The 22,162-nt window shown below is 33.2% G+C and overlaps 1 protein-coding gene across 9 annotated transcripts in view; it reads right to left on the minus strand.

Annotated features, from left to right (window-relative positions):
• STAG2 (stromal antigen 2) overlaps window positions 1-22,162 on the minus strand; it is a 127,583-nt gene that overhangs the window by 52,609 nt on the left and 52,812 nt on the right. For all 9 annotated transcript variants that reach the window (XM_043457665.1, XM_043457672.1, XM_043457667.1 and 6 more), the window contains 9 exons: window positions 20,513-20,677; window positions 14,824-14,920; window positions 10,525-10,601; window positions 8,527-8,731; window positions 6,431-6,582; window positions 4,086-4,159; window positions 2,840-2,963; window positions 1,968-2,066; window positions 1,791-1,870 (listed from right to left, as the gene is read on the minus strand). In XM_043457665.1, coding sequence (XP_043313600.1) covers window positions 1,791-1,870; window positions 1,968-2,066; window positions 2,840-2,963; window positions 4,086-4,159; window positions 6,431-6,582; window positions 8,527-8,731; window positions 10,525-10,601; window positions 14,824-14,920; window positions 20,513-20,677 — 1,073 coding nt within the window. The remainder of the gene's footprint in view (window positions 1-1,790; window positions 1,871-1,967; window positions 2,067-2,839; window positions 2,964-4,085; window positions 4,160-6,430; window positions 6,583-8,526; window positions 8,732-10,524; window positions 10,602-14,823; window positions 14,921-20,512; window positions 20,678-22,162) is intronic.

Raw genomic sequence — 22,162 nt, forward strand, 5'->3', positions numbered from 1 at the left:
CCATTCTTAGAAAGATACTGCCAGTTTACATATAAAATTAAAATGTTTAATCTTCTCAGTTTTCATCTAACATTTTTAATGATTTATTTACATTTAGACATTTCTTTTCTTTTTTTTTTTTTACATTTAGACATTTCATCCATCCTGAAATTATTTCTGTATAAGGAATGAAATATGAATCCAATTTAATTTTCTCCCAAATAGAATCTAAGTGTCATAAAATCATTTATTTTGATATAAAACCACCCTTACCCTACACTAGGTTCCTAGGTACATTTAAGTTTGTCTCTATTCTTTATTCTGTGTCACTCATTTCTGTCTGTTTACACACCAGTACCAAAACTTAAAAGTTACTAGGGTGAGGAGAGGGAGAGATAAAATAGGAGTTTGGGATTAACACATACACAGTTACATATAAAACAGATAACCAGCAAGGACCTACTACATAAATGTATAACTGAATCACTTTGGTATACACCTGAACTAACACAATATAGTAAATCAATTATACTTCAATTTTTAAAAAGTAGTATTAATAATAATAAAGTCAATGTTCTTTTACAATTTTGACTTAAAATCATAGTGGGCAGTCATCTCTCATTAGTTTTTATCAGAATTTTGCTGGCTACTCTTACATGATGACTTACTGATACTCATATGAGTATCAGAATTAGAATGTTGTTAAAAGGCCCTTTGTGACAGGCAATTCAGGATGGACATGTACAGACTTTTGTTTTTAAAACTGGATAACCAACAAGGACCTACCAAATAGCAGAGGGAACTCTGCTCAGTGTTATGTGGCAGCCTGGATGGGAGGGGAGTTTGGGGGAGAAAGGATACATGTATATGTATGGCTGAATCCCTTCCCTGTTCACCTCAAACTATCACAACATCATTCGTTAAATGGGTATACCCCAATATAAAATAAAAAAATAAAATAAAAAGCCCTTAGCAACTATCCGGATCATGTTAAAAACCTAAATGTCCACTGATGGATGAATATATAAAATGTGGTATACTGAGTGTCAAAAAGGAATGAAATTCTGATATATGACATAACATGGATGAACTCTGGGACATCATGCTAAGTAAAACACGCCTGATATAAAAGGTCAAATATTACGTACTTTCACTTATGTGAGGTACCTAAAATAGTCAAATTCAGAGATGAAAAGTAGACAATACGATGCAAAATCATACTGTGCAGTCCTCTACAGAGTATCAGTATGAAATGATAAAAACAATATGGAAATGGATAATGGTGATGATGGCTGCACAGCAATATGAATGTACTTAATTCCACTGATCTGTACACTGAAATATGTTTAAATGGTTTAAATATGTTTAAATATGTTTAATTGTTATATGTATCACCACAATCTTTTTAAAAGGGGGAAAAGTGAATTGCATCAATCCTAAAATTGCATCAATTTTAACATAATGTTTTTAAATTCAGATTGTTTACAGAAAGTTTCAGTAAATACTAATTTCTAAAAGTGTGACAAAATACAATACACATATTTAACACACTCGAGTGTTTAACTTAATTTCAAGAGCAACTAAAGAAAACTAGGCAAGAGAATGCAAACACATGAATTCCCAGTTCAGTTAGAATTTTCTAGTTCAACGGTCCTCTCTTCCTATCTTCTCAACTTTACATGAGAAAACTAAACTTCTTGCTGTAAAACTCCAAGTTATTGAAATTTAGACATAGATAAATTTAAACCAAGTATGCTAATGTATTTTTAAGATATGTAGACATCAGCAATATGCAGTAAATACATACTTACTGTAAAACAAGAGTGAGTAATTTTATTGCTTGTACTGCAACATCATATTCTTTGTCAAGGGTCATAGAAACAATTCTATCCTAAGGACGAAAAAAATAAAATATTCTTAAAGGGAAACCAAGAGAAAAATACTTGAAAATAACAGGTAAATGTTAAATACTTAAGAGTAATACTAACCTTGAACCGACTGGTAAATAGCTCCAGTTTGGAATTAAGTTCTTTGTTATAATAAAGTCCTTGTAGAGCAGTGAGACATTTGAGTCTTACCTCACCTTGCTGAATTAAATGAGAGGAGAAAATGCATTAAAACTTTGCATATTTTCAACCTGATCACACAAGTATACATCTTCTACTTTAAATATGTTCTATACTATGGTATTTCTTCAGAAACTCTCATCCTTGACAATGCAAAAACAGGAATCAATACATTCGTTTAAGACTAAATACCTTTGGGTTACTATTACTGTAGGTCAAATGAAAATATTTTGAAAATTTTTTCGGAGCAATGCTATTGTGAAAGATGATAGTAGCATATTTTACAGTAAGTTTTCCTTTATAGAAAATAATATTTGTAAGGGATATATACAAAGATCAAGGCTAGGTGAAGAGACAGCCTAAGGGAAAGGCAGATTAATAAAAAAAATTAAAAAGGTCAGAGGCCAAGTGGTAATTTATAATCTGGCTAAGATATATGTTTATCAAGAGGATCAAAATTAAAGAAATTTATGCCATAGCACTTATATATTAACAGAGTAAGAATTCTTCTTACTACTAAATGTTTTACCACTAACCACCATCACCTACATGATCCTATTGTTTCAGTACAAAAATTGTTTCATGATCGAAGGCTAAATCAGTGCCCAATATTCAAAAATCTAGGGTACTTTATGTGATAGAGACCATATTTTCATGGAACAGACAGAAAAGAATAAAGGAGAGAAGTCTACAGGAATGTGCTCCCAGTTATATGTATATGCAGATATACTATGAATGAGAGTAGCACACAGCTATGCCTATGTGTAGAAAGAAAAACACTATATATATCTTACTTTATCATGCATAGTCCAACCAACGTATTTTAAATAACTGTCATTAAGAAAGGCATCACTATACATTTTCATCCAAATGCCAATTTCTTCAATGCAAATAGCTCGGATTTCAGCTATTGCATCACTGTATGGAAGAAAGAAAATTATGCATATTAGTGTCAGTATACCACAGGACTTGTGGATTCTTTATGCAATGCCAATACTTCATACCTACCATGAACATACCACTACCTTAAGTATTACTGGGGATTTACAAGAATTGAAGCATGGCCCCTAAATGCCAAGAGCTTACAGTCTAGTTGCTGAAGTACAATTATCACCAAATAAATATTTAAAGTTAAATAAACCTACAAACAAAATCCAACCCCCACCTTCTCTATCATGTCATACCCTAGCCTTTATTCACACCTGCTGGACATGGTGTATTCAGAAGACAGTCGGAACATTAGCCTGGTTACAGCGTATCTTCCAGGTGAGAATTAGTTACACCTAATACTCAGGCCAAGCTCAATTTGTATTTGAACATCATACTAAATTATTCCCAATTCATCCTGTAGGTACTGGTAAGTCATTCAACGCTTTTGGGTAGAGGAATGATTCAACAAAAGAACATTTTAAGACAACTGCAATAATCTCTAGAATGATGAAGGAATAGACTATGGTAATGGTGACAGTAGAAATAAAAAGATAAGAATAGACAAAAGGATACTACAAAGGAAGTATTAACCTGATGTAGTAACTGCCAAATTAAGAAAATGACAAAATTAAATAAAAATGCCACCAATATTTAAAGAACAGGTTACAGCAGAAATGGTGGTAAGACCACCTATTTCTTTCCTCTGCTCATTCAAAATAAGGGCAACAATTCACTTAAATCTACCCAAATTTTCCCACTGATATTCAAATCGAAGAGCAAAGAATCAGTTATCAAAAAGTACAGTCTCTGCTAACACAGTACATACAAAAGCAATTAAGTGTTCTGTACCCTCACTCCTAGTAACAATAGTAGCTTCCATTTTCTGGGCATCTACAAGTCAATCACAACATTCCCCCATTTTTCAGATAGAAAATAAAGTGCAGAGCAGTTAAGTAACTTGCCTAGAGTGTACCAATCAGTGGAAGACCTTAGATTCTAACACTGATCTTACTCTTAACACTGTTACCACTAAATTTATATTGCCTCAACCACTAAATAACCAAACTTGAAGAGAATAAGAGTTACATAGAAAAAACTGTCCTGACTTACCGGTATCTATGTACAAACACTCCCTTAAATATTGCATTCATCATATTTTCTATTTCATCTTGATTTTCTTGAAGCTGAAAAGAACATATCATTTCTTTGCAATTGTAATAGAAAACAATCAAAAGAACATGTAAAAGTTGGTACAAACACAAACGTAGGTTTCTCCAGAGTTTTGATATTTTCATGCAATTTTTAATTTCACTAAATGAAAAGTGTCCACATAGAAAAACTAAAAGCTGTTGCATAAAAGGTAGCTAAACTCCCTTGATACCTGGAATATTTGTACACTGTTGTTAATGTCACTGCTAATGTTTAGCTGGTTGACTAATTTTTTCAGATGGTCACATATTTCTATTGTATAAATTAATGTAAAGAAATCTTTTAAGTAGTTTATTATATTACTTATCTATTAAATAAAATATATGTTCATATCAAAAAAGAACAAAGATTCATTATCTTGGTCTTTAGCATCTGAAAATTAACTCATGTTATCTAACGCCTGATCAAAGAACAAAAAAAGTTGAGTAAAATAACTTGGCAAAAAATTTGTCTTCTTGCTAAATATTTTTGAGGGAAACAAGGCTCACTTGAAATAATCAACTGAACATTTCAAATCTTGGATGACTTATTTACTTCCATATATTTTCAATTCAGAGCTTTAGAGTTAAGAGAAAATTGATTCAGAGCTTGAGAATTACAAGAAAAATCTTTCACACTCTAAGTATCAATTAGCTTTCAGAATTATGTTCTGTGTTTCGTAAAGCGCTTTTTTTCTTTTCATGAGTATAATCTCACATTTCCAAATAATGCTAACAGGGCATGCACTTGTATTCATTAGCACAACCAAAGGCACAGGAGGGCTTTCAACATGTTTAAAAACTTAACCCAACCTAGAAGTATTAATATCTTATATGATAGAAGAATTTTAAACTCAAAACCCTTTTATATCCATTCATGCTATGTTCAGAGTAAGGCCATAATTTTATGCATTATGTTCAGCTAATAACACATCCAATGCAATTTATTAACTAAATTAAAGGGCAAAAAGGTCAATTCTTCATTTCAACTACAGTTAATCCTTAAACAATGCAGGGGTTAGGGCTGCTGACCCTCTGCACAGTTGAAAATCTAAGTAAAACTTATAGGTGGCCCTCTGTATATGCAGTTTCACTGTATCCACGGTTTCTGCACATACAAGGTTTCACAACCAAAGATTCAACCAACCATGGATCATATAAGAACTATAATATTTACTACTAAAAAAAAATCCATGTGTAAATGGATCTGCACAATTCAAACATATGTTGTTCAAGGTTCAAATATATATGAAAAAGAAGAGGAATTTAGGCATGGGGGAAATGTGGGCAAGATTTTTCTGGCTTTTCTTAGGCAAGGGGCATTTTTAAAAGTTATTGGCTATCTCAGAAATAACCAACTTTTAAATTAGAGTTACTACAATCACCCCCACAAAATGTCAGAATCAAGTAATTTATGGAATACCATGGCAAATATCCCACGGCAAATATTTTAGCTCAACTACATTAGCAATATTTTTGAAACATCAGACTTTGCCTATTCAAAATAAAAATAAACATTCCCAATATCAGATAGCAAAATATTATATTACCAATGAAGAAGGGATTTAAGTAAAAAACACAACATCGAGGGAATCCCCTCGTGATACAGTGGTTAGTACTCAGCACTTTCACTGCTGGGGCCTGGGTTCAATCCCTGTCAGAAAACTAAGATCCCACAAGCTGCATGGCATGGCCAAAAAAAAAAAAAAGCCAATACCAAAAGATTTTATTAATTATGTTTTAGCACAGAACTGAAAAAACATTTTCCTCATTCAAAGTTGAACTTAGTGGTCAGTCATTAATGTTATTCAAGGGTCTCTTACACTACAAAAAAAAAAAAAAAAACGACACACACATACCAAAACCACAGGTTATGACACCATAAATAGCTTATCCCTATTTTTCAAAGGGATTTTACGTAAGTGAAACCTCATTTGATCCCGACAATAAATTGAGGGAAGAGTTAGGAGATTCACAGTAGAAATGATTAACAATAAAGCATAAGACAACTTGTCCAACTGGCCCAGGACTCCTTACTTGAAGCAGTCAACTCTTAATCCTAGTCCACACAGAAAGGAAATATATACAGAAGGTACTGTTGGCATGGACAGTCAATAAAAATAAGTTAGATGTATAAACAACTTTAAACATATTGTTTAAATTTTTCAAAAAATTTTATCTGATGAACTAGCAAAGTTATATATCATAATTAATGGTGACTAAGTTGGTCACAGATTAACAGCTTAAACATTCAATACAAGAGTGTACCTCTTTCCGCTTCTGTAGCAGGAGTTCTAGCCTCTCATTGGCTCGTTTTCCAATCATTTTATTCCGTTCTGCCTCATACTGTCTTTGTGTATTATCCATATTAATGCTAAGATTTAGTGCCACATTCACCAAAGCTGTCATCAACTTCATAGCTATTTTTAAATGGAAAATGTTGAAATTAGTCTCACAGAAAAATTTACAAGTTATGATCTACTTAAGAAAAATTAAAAACAAGATGGGCTGTTCCACTTCTAATAGAAAAATACAGCTGCTACAAATAACAACAATAGTACAACAACAGCTAATGTGTATCGAATACTTACTATATGTCAGTCAGTTGCCTATGTTAAGTATTTCTCATGGATTAACTCCTAATCCTTACAACAGCCCTCAAAGTTAAGTATTATCCTCATTTCATTCATGAAGAATCTGAAGTTCAGGGAGCTTAAGAAATCTGCCTCAAACTACACAGTTCATATACATAGCTAAAACAAGATTCAAAACTAGATAGTATTACTCTAGACTATGCCCACTGTTCAATGATAGGTCCCCGACAACGACCTTTTCAAGAGACCATGATTTACCTTCTAAATGAATTGTGACTAATGCAGCAGTCACTTAGCTATCCAGTAGCCGAAGGGGGAGGGAACGGAAGTGCTTTTTTTTTTCCCGTAAGTGCTTTTTATCAAAGTACAGTGTGTAGAAATGTTGGACAGTTTTATTAGTATTTGATTTCCTTTAATTTTACTCTTATTATATAGCATCATAAAGACAATGATGCAATTATGAAGGACAGATCAAGATAAAAAGTCAAAAGTACAAACAGTAAAATGTCACTCAATAAAGTGCTTTGTATCAGTTTCTCCAGATCTCTACCTTCTGTTATTGAACTCTTGCTACTGAGACAAGACTCACTGCCTGTGATTTCAAACTTATTAACTGAAGTATCTGAACATATTATGCTTTTTTTTAGCTTAGGACAGACTACTTCTCAAGCCTGATTCACTGCATGACAGAACACCACAAAACTAAACCTTAATTTGTGGCTATTAGCTCTCTTTAAAAGAGATTCCCAATCTTCTGCTCTGAGCTACTGTATACCCTCAGCAAACCATTTTCTCATTCTGATCTAAAATTACTCACCTTGCCCATTATACATGTTTTTAATTTACTTTAACCATTCAAGTTCTTAACATCAAAGCTACCTAAGTACACAGATCAATCACATTCATAATTTGTGACCTCAAATCTAAAAACCTACAGGGAGATTGTCCACATTTTTTTTTAATGGAGGGCTGAGCAAAAGGACATCTTTAATCACAGCTTTAATTCTTTAGGGAAATACTCTAAAGGAAAAATATCCCCACATTTAGAGAATGAAAAATTTTTGTAGAAATCAAAATATTCTATCATTAATGCATAGAATACTTAACAATTAATGCCTGGTCAATTTACTCATACTCATATCAAAAGACACATATTCAATAACAGTATATGAACAATTTTACCTTTAGCACAAAAGAGAAACCGGGACATTTTGTCAACATCAACAGCAAAAATCACTGTTCTAGAATTAATCATGTGAGCCTTAAAAATGTAACTTATTTCATATAAAGATCACAGAAAAATTGACTCAGCCTGAAGTTACTCAGAAGCATAAGAAAAATCAACTTTTCTGATGTGGTTAAATAAGCATCATCCTGTAGGGACAATCATACTGGGAGGGATTATGCTAGTAGTGACTATGCACACAGGTAATTTAGAACTATATATCCAAAATCACTGCTCCCCAAATTTGATGCCTTCCCTGATAAAACATATTTCGAGACCCAACAGATTACTATGCCACAGAAAGGGAGAAGAGGTGGATAGGAATCAAGTAGGTTTATCACAAGAAAATTATAGTATGTCTTCAGAGAACCAAAATTATCATTCCATTCTCCATAATTCTTGGGATTGGAGGAAAGAGGAGAATGTCCTCTTAGGGGCTACTTAATAAATAAAATTAATTTGTCACCATTATTTCATTCCTTTTAATGAAAACCATTTTCATCCCTAACCTAAGAAAATGCTCAAAAAGATTTCTGAATACTGACCTGCCAGGGTGCTTGTATGTCGAAATGCTCTGACTTGTGAGTCAGACAATCCTGTAAGAAGTGAAATGACTGTATCCATCATGTACTCATCGTATATGATACTATATTGACACTGCCGTACTAATACGCCAATGAATTCACAGAAACTGGATTTGAACTTCTTCCACTGAGGACCAGCCATGGTAAGTGGATAATCTCCACTATCCTAAAACAGACATTTTAAACAACAATTTCACTTAAAACACATAATTTAATAACTTTTACTTGTTTTTGAAATACTCTAGGCAGAAGCTGAAAAGACTCCTTTATCTCTTCTTCTATAGTAAATCCTCAAAGTAGGCACAAGAATAATATGTAAAGGTAGAGATACCTTTGAACACATCTGGTCTTTTATTTAAGATCAAAATGGATAGTCTGAATTCACTCTAACCAATGAAAATATATTCTATTTACATACCAAAATAAAAAGCCTCTCCCATCAAATAAAATTTATTCTGAGAAGCAAAGATACAGTCACTAAATTTCTTTAAAACAAAACCGAGCAAAAATCAAACCAAAGTTCCCTGTTTTAACGATTCAACATGATGAAATCATATTCTCAGCCAGTCTAATAGATTCATGTATGACTTATAAATAATCGAAGGATTACAATGTAAGTTTTTATTAGCTTCAGGACATCAAATACTCAGCAGATGTAAACAGTAATTTTTTTAAGTGAAAACAAGCTAGAATGACCTGTAAAGACAGGTACTCAAGTATTCCTATATGTAAGATGGGGCATTCACCAACAAAGATACACTGAGGTCCTCTATAAATCATTAAAAACAAACAATTCTTAAGAATAAATGCAGAGACCAATACTACATAGAAGTTTCTGACAAGAATGTCCTCAGGTCATTATGGTTTAGTAAATTTTTTAACAATTAAATTTTGTCATTAGAGCCATATATTTTAAAATTTTAATTAATGCCATACACAAGTTGAACTATGTCTCATCTGAGAATAAGGTCCTAATGCTCCACAAAAAGGTTTTCTTCCATTTTCTGATTGGCTCATTTAGCACTATACTGAAAGGTAGCATCTTAATTGTTGTTACCAACTTGGTTTGCTGATATCTTCAAATCTTATTTCAGGAATCTTATTTCAAATAGCTATTGAGAACAAAGTTCTCACTAAAACATTTAATATCATAAGGTTAAAATAACACCATTCCTCATAATTACATCTCAACGACTTAGAGACTGATTAATAGCACTTAGTGATCATCAAAGCCATTTTAACAATTCTTGTTTCCAGAAAGATAGTTGAAAGCTCCTTCATCTGAATAAGGTAAAAAAAAAATCATATAAAACTCAAATGAGAAAGGCTTTCTACTTGAAAATTCACAGTGAAAAGTTTTGAACAGTAAAAACTACTGGTGCTTGAATACAGCTGTGAACAAAACAAACAAAAATCCCTGCCTTGAAGGAGTTTATATTATAGTAAATCTGTCTTTATTGGCAATAACACTTCAAAGACATCACTGTGATAATCAACTAAGGTCTAAGCTACTATTTATTATGTATTTGTACTGTTCTTATTATTCACATGTAAAACATAAATAAGACTTTAAACAATAAAATATACCTGCAAGCATTTATCTTTGCCTAAGCTTACACATGTTCATGGGCACTTAATTTTATTCTCTGTTGAAATTTTAATTTTTTAACAAAAGAGCCACCATTTAGTTCTTACTATGTGCCAGACACTGTAAAATGCTAAGGAAGTTTTCAAACATTATTGCATTCAGTCTTCTTAAGAGCCCTATTAAGTATTTTTAGCTCCATTTTACAGATGATGAAACTTATGCTAAGACAACAATTTGCCCAAGGTCACATGGCCATCATTTAACTGGATTTCTACTACCAAAGCTCTTATCTACAACACTAATATTCAAAATTTAATATTCTGAAGATCAAGGTACATAAAATTATCACAACATTTAGGGTATTAACTTACCTCATCAAACTCTTCAGTCATTTTTCGAATTATTTCAGAGTTTTGCATATGTCTAAACATTTCTGCTGTGACAACACCTGAAATTTCCAAGTGTAAGAAGTTAATACATGGTAAATAAAACAATAGAGAACTTCTAAGTCCATCTCTAACACTAAAATGTCTACAGTCGCACAATAAGGTGTACTTCTCCATCACGTCATCTTCACCATGCTACTCAATCCTGTAAAGCACAAACACCACTCTCAACATATACAAGAAAACAGGCCCGCACTTCTCACAGGTCTCTCTCTTCCTTTTCGTGAAACAATCAGCCTTAGCCATTTCTATCCAACTCACTTTACTCCTAGAATATGTATACTGGCTAAACTCTTTAATATAAAGCATATGTCATCAATGATGAGGCAGCCATCTAGGATAACATTTAAAGCCCTGAGGATGAACCTGAAGAAAATAAGGGAAAGAGTAATAGGAAGAATTCACTTTAGGCAGGTTTCTTTATTAAGCACAACTGTATGTAAGGCAACTGTATCCCACCATCCACCTCAAAGGACTTCAAATAAACAAAAGTAGTAAGTTGTAGTTCCTGTTCATCCAGAAGTCTGTAACCTAGTTCTAAGTTTAAACAAAGAATAAGGGGGGGGGGGGCGATGGGCAGGGATAAAGTGTTAAAGGTAGTACATAGTAAATGCCCTAATGAGTGGAAAAATCAAGATAGGCTTAAAAAAAGAAAGAATTAAGATTTGAGTAAGTAGGTGTTTCACAGAGAAGGAATCTGATACTGGACACTTCCTTCTAAAGGAGGATGGGAGAGGAGGGGAGAAAGAATACACATTATGAGAAGTAGTATAACTGTACCACTTTGTCGTACACCTGAAATTACACAACACTGTAAATCAAATATTAATATATTTCAAAAATAAAAGACAAGTAGTAAAAGTTAGCCAGGTATACGCCAAATATCAGAAAAGGAATTTCTAGAAAAAATTATGAGTAGGAGACAATGCAAGAAGTCATACATGAATTTTCATTGATAGGGTATCACACACACAAAAAAAGAGTAACCATAAAAAGTGAATTTCTTAATCTACATTTCTCTATTATTTATACTTTGGCAGTCTAATCACTATGAATACTATAAATATACTAATATCTAAAAGAATGTCTTGGGACTCCCCTGGCAGTCCAGTAGTTCCAACTATGTGCTCCCAATACAGGGGGCACAGGTTCGATCTCTGGACAGGAAAGTAAGAGACAGCATGGTGCAAGGTGTGGCCAAACAATAAAAATAAAATAATGTCTTGGTACAGGAAGACGAGATTTATTATAAAAATTAGATATAATTGATAGATGTATTTCAATTGACCAAACTCTGTTTTGTATATGTGTGCATGTGTGTGTATATAAAACTAAAAACAGCAACAAAACATCATACTGTCTTTCCAACCCCTAATCTGAAAGAGCAACAACTATGTGAGCTCCTTCTCTATAGGCATGCAATTTAAGACCTTCCAGTAGTCCAACAAAGCCAGCAGAACTAGCACATGAACTAACATCCACTGAGCCTCCTATTTACCGGCCACTTAAGCCCTGAAAACAAGCCTGTATAGCAGGTACTATAATCCTGGCTTTACAAATGAGAAAACTGATGCTAAAGCAAAGAGAAGTTATAAATAATTTCTATGAGATTATTAGTCAACATCGTGTTGCCCAGTCCCAGGTGAGATCAATTTCTACTGGTACTGTAAAAGAACCCTTACTTACCACCTTAAAAAAACAAATGGTTGTTTACAAATAATAACAAATTTGGAAGAAAGCGTGATTTCTCCAGCTAAAGAAGCACATTCTCAAAAATGTTTTGAAGGGGTTTTTAATTTTTATTTAGAGCCATGAATATATCTCAAAAACTTTCCATACTTTATACCCAAATACTGTAAATTTGGCAATCCTAGAGAACAAGTAACTCAATCCCTGAAATAATTTGTATGAAATAAACATTTAGATATGTCAAAGTAAACATAATGCATACAGCTTGACAAACTTCTAAAGCTCCTCCTCGCATCTCATAAACCATGTAACAGTCATAAACTCAAATATAAAGAGAAAATAAAGTGGCTGTCACAAACTCCATGCATATAATAGCTCCTGAGGCAGGTATGAAGGAGCCATCAGGACACCAGGCTAGATCCCACTGCCTTAAAAGTGTGGGGGACATGAAGCTAGTTATTTAAAAACTGGTAAACTGAAAAGTGACAGCTGAAAGAAAGAAAAAAGGAAACAACATTGGCTGCAGAATCACCAACCACAGAGCAGTCTGGAGCCACTCAGTATGGGGCCAAACATCTCTCCACCTACCTCAATAGCTGTAAAAAGCATTAACTACAGTAAAATAACTGACGCTCATAATAACAATCCTAGACCCACAGGAATAGGTTAAAGTACACTGTGTATACTTAAATATGTGTCTAATTCATTTAAAAAGGAATTCCATCAAAATATTTTTTGAGTATGTTTAAGTACGTCATGACCTTAACTTTGAATACATGGTAAATTCCTCTTTATGACGCTTCCATGATTCTAAAATAAGTATTATAGTGGTGTTTACGTTTTCAACACCTTCAATTTTTAAAAATCTTCACAACCTGATTTATGATAAGGTATATCCAACTGTCGAATGGTTAACTTCCTTATTTACAAATACAATGAGGCCAGAAAAGGAATGTATCTGATAAAGGGAAAACGCTCTATGGCTTTGTTTTAAAACTGTTTATTTAGAAACCTAATCAGGAAACTATAATCAATCAACTAAGACTGAATTTCAACTCATCAAATTATTTCTGGCACCTGTTCAGTTGTTTTGTCATCAACCTTCCATTTCAAAAAATCTAAAGAGAAAGGACATGGCCCTTAATTACATAACACAACAAGCGGGTACTTGTATCCTTCTACTCCAGAAAGACGGAATGGACATGGGCAAAATAAAAATAATATCAACATATCTCATTTTCTAAAGAGTTTATCTGGTTTATCATACTGTCATTACCACAACACTTCCTCTGAGCAGATTCAGTAGAATTTTCTAATACTGATATACAGATATCTTTAGCTAAGAAGTTGAGTAAACTAGGTAACTCTCTGTACTCTAAAGTTCAGACATTTTTAAAAAGTTCTCAAAACTGACTACATTAATGGCATTATGAAGACCATAGATTCAAGAAGTTAATAAATTTGTCTATCAGGCCTCACATATAACATTTAATATGAAGACTGCACTGAAAGTTGTGACCAACCCCATAAAATGCATCAGTTCTTATAATGTTACTTGTTTTCCAATTCCAATGACAGGATTTTCAAAGAAGTTTTATGGAATTAAATGAGTAGATTGCTTCTTGGGATCTTTTCTTCAGATCTGTTTAAATCATTCTTTAGCATCTTCAATTTTTAGATCTATTTTTAAGCAATCTTCCATCCTCCTGACTTCTAATGCCCATGTTTTTGATGCCATTTTCATTTTAAAAAAGAATAGCCTTGGAAAACTCTAACATTTATTTGCCTGTGCATCTTTCTTGTAGAATTTCAAGGATGGGCCAAGTTTAGGGAGACAGAATAGGTCAGAACCTGCCCATGATCTTGACGACTTCATTTACTGAATCAGATCAGGGTATATGACTACCCAACTTACACAGTTGTGTCCCTCTGGCCAAATGTGTGCGCTGTAAGTTTTTGTCTCAGGAAAGACATTTCTACATTTTATATTTTCCATACTTTTAATTCAAAATCTTTTTAAATAAAGTATAAACACTTTAAACAAGACCCCACTCCAGAGATTCTCTTTTAGGGGAAAGAATCTGGAAATTTCACCAATACCTTACTTAACTTACTTAGTTACTTACTTACCTACCTACTTACTTTCTTACTGTTATTCATGGCACTTTTTAACTCCCTACACTTTATAATTCCCTGCCACTTGAACTTGTATCTCTTCATTATCTTCTTCCTCCCTTCTTAATCCATTTCTTTGTTCCTAAAACCAGATGCTGAAAGTGGGAAATATATCTAATAAAAGTAACATAACATTATAAATTGCCAAGTTCTTCATTAACTTTCACATAGAAAACAACAGTCTCAACAGACTTCCTCTCTTTGTTCTTTACTCTTTTTTCTTTACATATTTTGTATAGTTATAATGCAAATAACTCAGTATCTTGGCAGTATTTTCCACACAAAGTGTTAATAATCTTCAGATGAAACAAAAAAGATAACATTTGAGAACATTCTGATTCCAAAATAAATATATCTTACCTTTACAGCCTGAACACTGAATAAAAAAGTTGATGAGGTCAAGAAGTGCTATATCTCGGTCATGCTTGTATGACTCTATCCAGTCATCTACCACCGACTACAGCAAGAAGGGGAGAAAAAACATTAGCTTTTTCTAACATTCTAAGATTTAATTCAGATCAAAGTCATTAAGATCCAACATTAAGTGGCATCACATTACTTCAATAAATACATATTTGTACACCAAAATTTACATTATAACAATAAAATGAAATCAAATTCAGTAAATCCATCACCTGATTATACATGATGATGATCCACCTTCCTTAACTTTTGAATGAAAGGGAATCTGAAAACTATAGGACCCAACTCTATAAACTGAAATTTATTAGTGATATTATAGACATCTTAGAAAATATTAAAATAGCTGACAAAAATATTGTACTAAGTAGTATCTAAATATTTACAATGCCAGTGCAATGAAAACTTTACAAAATTTTTAAAAAGAAGTAAATGCCTGGGTCAATGAGGAAATGCAAATAAAATAACACTTTTTCTTGAGTGCTAATAATCTCATATTAAGAAAAGACGGAAATCGAAGGCTAAATAAGCATCAAAAGAAAGATAGTTCATGAATCTGGAGACCTAATGTTGTTAGATGACAGCACCCTCCAAACTGATTTACAGACTCAATGCCACCCCTATCAAAATGCCAGCTAACTTCTTAGCAGAAACTGGAAAGTTGATCCTAATATCCTTAGGGTGATGCAAGGTATACGGAACAGTCAAAATAGTCTTGAAAAGAGAACAATGTCGGAGGACTCACACTTCATGATTTTAAAACCTACCTCAAAGCTACTGGCATAAGGACAGTTACGAACATTACTGAAATAAAATTTAAAGTCCAGAAATAAATCCTTAGACTGATAGTCATTTGATTTTTGACAAGGATGTTAACCCAATTCAACACAGAAAAACTAGTCTCTTCAACAAATGGTGCTGGGACAACTGGACATCTGTAAGCAAAACAATGAAGTTGGACCCTATCTTACATCATACACAATACTTTTACTGAAAATGGGTCAAAGACCTAAATGTAAGAGCTAAAACTATAAAGCACAGAAGAAAAATTTCATAACCATGTTAGGCAAACCCTTCTTAAATATTAGACCAAAGGCACAAGACGAAAGAAAGAATAAGTTTGACTTATCCAAAATTAAAACTTTGCTCTTGAAAGGAATCCATTAAGAAAGTGAAAAGAAAAAAAAAAAAAAGAAAGTGAAAAGATAACTCACAGAATGGGGGGAAATATTTGCAAATCATGTATCTGATATGGAATTTGTGCCCAGAAAGATAAAGAACTGTAATTCTGTAATTTTAAAAGCCAAATAATCCAATTAAAAATACAGGCAAAGGATGGAATAAGTGCTATATAAAAGATACACAAATGGCCTATATAGCACATGCAAAGATGATCAATGCAATTGGCCACAAAGGAAACAGAAATCAAAACCACAAGAAGATACCACTTCACTCCCACTAAGATGGCTATAATAAACAAGTATAGACAATAACAAACGCTAGCAAGAATTTGGAGAAACGGAATGCTAAACCACTGCTAGTAAAAATGTAAAATGGTGCTGTCACATTGAAAAACACAGTTCGGCAGCTCCTCAAAAGGTTAAAGAGTTAAACGACCTTGCAACTCAACTCCTAGGTATATTACCCAAGAGAAATAAAAACAAACATCCAAACAAAACCTTATTCAGTAATAATCATATAACAGCATTATTCAAAAAAGTCAAAAGGTAAAAACAAACTACAGGTACATCAAGAGATGAACAGATAAACAAAATATGGTCTATTCATACAATGGAATATATTATTTGGCAATAAAAAATAATGAAGTTATAACACATGCCACACCATGGATGAACCTTAAAAACATTATGCTAAACCAAAGAAGCCACAAAAAACCAATCATTATTTGTATGACTTCATTTATATGAAATATCCAGAATAGGCAAATTTATAGAAAGTAGATTCATGGTTGCCTAGACTTGCAGTCAGGTGAGGAGAAAGTGACTGCTAATGGCATGAGGTTTTTTTCCTGGGGATGGAAAAAATTCTAAAATCAGATTGTGGTGATGGCTGCACAACTCTTGTGAATGTACTAAAAACCATTCAATATACACTTTGTAAGAGTGAATTTCATGGTTTCTGAAGTATATCTCAATACAGTAATTTAAAAAAAAAAAAAAGAAGAAGAGAACTAAAAAATAGTAGTAGTACTGAGACCTCCCTGACAGTCCAGTGGTTAAGACTCTGCACTTCAACTGCAGTAGGAGCAGGTTTGACTCTTGGTTGGGGAACTAAGACCCCGCATGCTGCACAGCTCAGAAAACAAATAAAAGCAGTACTATATTCCTTTGTGGACAGAAGAGGAAACCACAAGACAGATAAAAACAATTTTTAAATAAACAAAATTTTAAAATTAGGGTGATAAAAAACAGCTAATATAAAAATAAAAACTCAGGAAGGAAAGTGTTTTAAGTTAAATACATATGGAATCTGAGTATAAACTGAATGAATAAAATACATACAACTTGATGTACAAAAAAAGAAAAAGGAAATATTATTTAAGAATTATCTGGCTCATGGAGACTGACTGGACGTTTTCTAAAAAAAAATGCTTAATTTCTAGATTTTCGTCTTTTTCTATACTTTACAGCAGCTTGTGTATGTCAACCAACTCAATTTATGAAAGAAACATTTTTAAGATGATTCTCAAATATGATACAAGCAATAAATATCAAGAGAATATATTATGTGACTATGGAAGTTTGAAAACATGGCCCCAAGTTGTTTGACATTGCTCCTCAAAAAGAAGTGAAGTCTATGTCCCCTTCTCTAGAACAGAGTGCGGTAAAAATGATGCTTCCAAGATTAGGTCATAGAAGGCTCTTCAACTTCTGCACTGGGTTCTCGCAGCCCTATAGAACTAGACACTTCCTCTCAGTACAGTCTCTCTAACCCAGAAGCTACTTCTTACAGTAAAGTAAGAAGCCAAAGTCACATGGAAGGACCATTTGTAGGTACTTAAGGTAACAGTTCTAGGTGAGCCCAGCCTTCCAGTCACTCCTGACTAGGCACCAAACATGAATAAAGAAGTCTCCAGATGATCACAGTCCCTGCTTTTGTCACCTCCAGGCATTAAAGCTATCTCACCTAAGACCCCAGGCATCATGGATGGATGCATAGAAGAGACAACCCTACGTACCTCTGTATGAATTCTAGATCCACAGAATCACTAAGCATCATATAAAAAAATGGTTGTTCTTTTACATCACTTAGTTTGGGGTGTTTGTTATGCAGCAACTGATAACTAGAACAAGGGCTGTTCTCACCAGTAAGGATACAAAAGTATTTAATGAAATCTTACAAAATTATCACCACGTCTCATCAAAAAGTTATTCACGAAGCTCAAAGTAGAATTTATACTAGAATTTATATAAGGCCACTGTAATAAATACAAATAAAATACAAATAGTAAATAATACAAGCTATCACAATGAAATATATTTAAAAATTTAACCATCAAATTGTATACTAAAAACTCATTCAATAAAATTCAATTATCTATTATCTAATAGAACTAGGGGCACAAGCATGATTTCTTCTTTTTAAAGAACTATTTTAAAACTGACAGTGAGTCCTGTACTTATTCACTCTCACTTATAATTACCGAAATAGGGATATCCTGGGGATACAAAAAAATGAATAATACACAGTCCCCGATCTAGGCATTAACAATCTAGAAGCAAATTCAGACATGTGCATAACTGTAATATACTGAAAAGAGAAGAGTAAGAAATACATTCAAGGGAAGAAGGAGACAGAATCCACGAATGTTCCCCGCTAAAAGAGTGATATCTGAATTAGTCAATCCTGTGTGATATGGAAGGGAGAAAAATAAGACTATTTCAGGCAGTCAGAAAAACAAAAAGAAAGGTCTAGAGGCATACAACATATGGTGGCTAGAGAACAGCAAGTATGCCATAAGGAAATCAGGGTTGAACTTTTAGATAAGGAAGAACTCTTCGAAGTTTGTAAACAGGAGACTTTCTTGATCAAATCTGGTGTTAGAAAGATAACACAAGTGGGAGTACACAAAACAAACTAGAGGTGGAGAGATGATTCAGGGAAGTCAATGGATACTGTGGATATACTGCTTTTAAGGCGGAAAGCACATTTAGAAGACAAATGGCATAAAGGTACAATCTTAACATATGACAAACCATAAGCAACACAAAAATAAGGAAAGTGTTTGCTCTTTAAACACTGATATACCATTAACAAAAAGAAATATAAAGCTAAGTCTTCACATTTTCTATTAAAAATTTATGATGTGCCAAAAAGTTAATAAAAAAAAAACCCACTTACAAACTAGACAAAAATAGAATAGCCTAATGAGTGTAGATATAAGTTGAGATTTCTGATGGTAACAAAAATGACAAAATATTGGGAAAAAAGATTAATGCATTTAACCACTCAGAACAAAATATTACAGACAAAAAGTATAATATAAATATAAAAAGGAAAGTAACAAAATGGTATACAGTATGACAGAGATAATTTATCTCTTTAATAAAATTAATCCAAAATGGGAACTAGAGAGAGGAAGGTAATTTTTGAAATCAGGGAATGACTAAATAAACCATAGCACAGTAATATAAGACATTATTTTTTTAATGTGTACACAAAACAATAATTTAAAATGTTAAACAAGAAATAAAATCCACATCCTAATTACAAATATATGAAAGCTAACCATATATGAATAAATGAGTTAATTCAAATTCAAGAAACTACACTGCACTATACAATCGGTGATGGTTCGAAAGCTAACAATCCCTTACATGTAAAAAAATTTTATTTATTAGTTTCAATTAATATTTTATAATAATTTCATTAAATATGTATATTGAGTATAGTGTTGATTCAATTTTTAAAAACCATATGGGTATAAAGCCAAAAAGTTTCTGTTGTCATAAAATTATGAAGAAACAAAATTAGGATAATTTGACATGGGTGACTCTAACTTTGTACTCCTGTGCTAAGAAACAGCACAAGTAATAAAATCTGCAATAGACAACAGTGATCAAAATAATTCACTCAAGTGGATAGTGACTACATTAGGTCACTCAACCAAGAATTCTGTATGTGTAAAGAATTTCATGTTTTAACAGCCACTATATAAATTCAGGGGAAATTGAAACATCCCAGTCAGGGTTTATAGCAGCATATTTTTTGACCAAATAATTTTTTGTGAGATGCCATTAAAAAAATAATACAGAAGAAAATGACTCAAGACACAGCTTAAAGGTCTTATGCCTGAACTGACAGATTCCTAGTTTCCTGACTAGTTTGTTCCTTTTTTATAGTAAGTAGTGTGAAAAAATTTTTTTACATGGAGAAGGCAATGGCACCCCACTCCAGTGTTCTTGCCTGGAGAATCCCAGGGCCGGCGGAGCCTGGTGGGCTGCCGTCTATGGGGTCGCACAGTAAGACATGACTGAAGCAACTTAGCAGCAGCAGCAGCAGCGTGAAAAAGTTTTTTTACATATTAGAAAAATCAGGGATATATTTTATATAACTCGCTAAAGTTCACAATGTACAAATGAACTGGGAAGAACACAATAAACATTACCTGCATAGCACTCTTGCCCATTTTAACAACTTCAAACAACATCATGTTTTCCACTCCATTCTGTTGATGATGACCATTCATTCGGTTTGGACCAGAAGGAGGTTTTCCTCCTCCATTTCCACCTTTGCCCTTCTCTCCTGGGCCTTTTTTCCCTTTTTTACAAGTCTGCATAAAGATACAAATTGATTAAGTTACATCCTTATCCTTAAGAGTTCAAAATAAAGCTACAGAAGCAGCTGATAGGGTGCATAATTATAAAATACTCAAACCTGACCTAAAGCAGAGTGCCATACACATGTCACAGTGAAATTATATGGTTATGACAGCCTCTTTGTTGTACCGATTTTTTTCACTTATACTGCCATATACCTCATGTAACACTGCAATTTGGAGCACAGTCTCTGTAGATTTAACAGACTACTGGGTCCCAAATTTCTACTCCTGTTAGCTGAGGGATCTTTGGCACGTTACTTAACCACACTGTGCTTCAGAGAGATTTTCTAATTTGCAAAATGAGAATAAAAGTAAAAAAAGATAAAAGTGCCTACTTCATAGGATTGTTGCTTTCGGGTACAGACTGTAGTGGGCAGCAGCAATAACAAAACTCTGTGAAATAATTAACTTGTAATTAGTTCAACATTTTAACTTGATGTCTATTGTTAGTCTTATAAATCACTGCACTCAACTGACAATTCTAAGCAGTACGAATGGGTATATCAATCTCATTCTTGTCCTGGGCCCTCCCTTCAACACTTATTTATCACGAAAATTCAATTAACAAATACTGTGGAAGTGAAGCCCCTTTATAAGAAAGTTGTCAATGCTGGGTGTGGAGACTTCATAATCAGTGAAATGGTTGCCCACATGCCTCAGATATAAAACACCTCCAATAGCATTTATACATTATTTTTAAAAAGTCACTCCCCAACTCAGAGTTCTCATTTCTAAAATGCCAGAGCTGCATTAAAATCTTTACAGATTAGAACAGAGGATTGAGGGTCTCTTCTAGATCTACACATTTCTGTGATCTAGAGCAACAGTCAGCAAACTTTCTATAAAAGCATCAGATAGTAAATACTTTTAAGGCTCTGCAGGCCACATACTGTCTCTGTCACATATTCTTTACCTTTACTATCCTTAAAAAATGTTAAAACCATTCTTAACTCACGGGTAGTACAAAAACAGGCCATACTTTGCAAATCACTGGTCTATAGCCAGGTCTACAAATTCACTTCCACTGACTGTGTATTTCCATGCTTTGTTCTATAAAGGGTTCTTTCTCCTTCAAAAATCTAAAACCACCCTACTCTTAAGAACTACTTCAAATCCCCTTCCTAACCAATGAGAGATACTACTTGTTAATTTACCTTATTTTATTAATGATCTTCAGTCTTTGTGAACCTAAGTCACTAATTCCTAATTGAAGAAAGAAAGGCTTCCCCAGCAAAAAAAAAAAATTTCAGAGATAATGGTAAAAGAAAAGCTCAACTACAAAGTGTACACTAGAAAAGTATAAAATGTTCATGTTAATTAACATAGAGCTATATATTTGCAATTTATCTATCACATGCCTCAATATTCCCTGTTGGTATGAAAAACTAGTACAATTAAAATGGTTCAATGGATACGCTGTGCTACAAAAAACAACGT

Source organism: Cervus canadensis, chromosome X, assembly GCF_019320065.1.
Source record: "Cervus canadensis isolate Bull #8, Minnesota chromosome X, ASM1932006v1, whole genome shotgun sequence".
Taxonomy (NCBI): domain Eukaryota; kingdom Metazoa; phylum Chordata; class Mammalia; order Artiodactyla; family Cervidae; genus Cervus; species Cervus canadensis.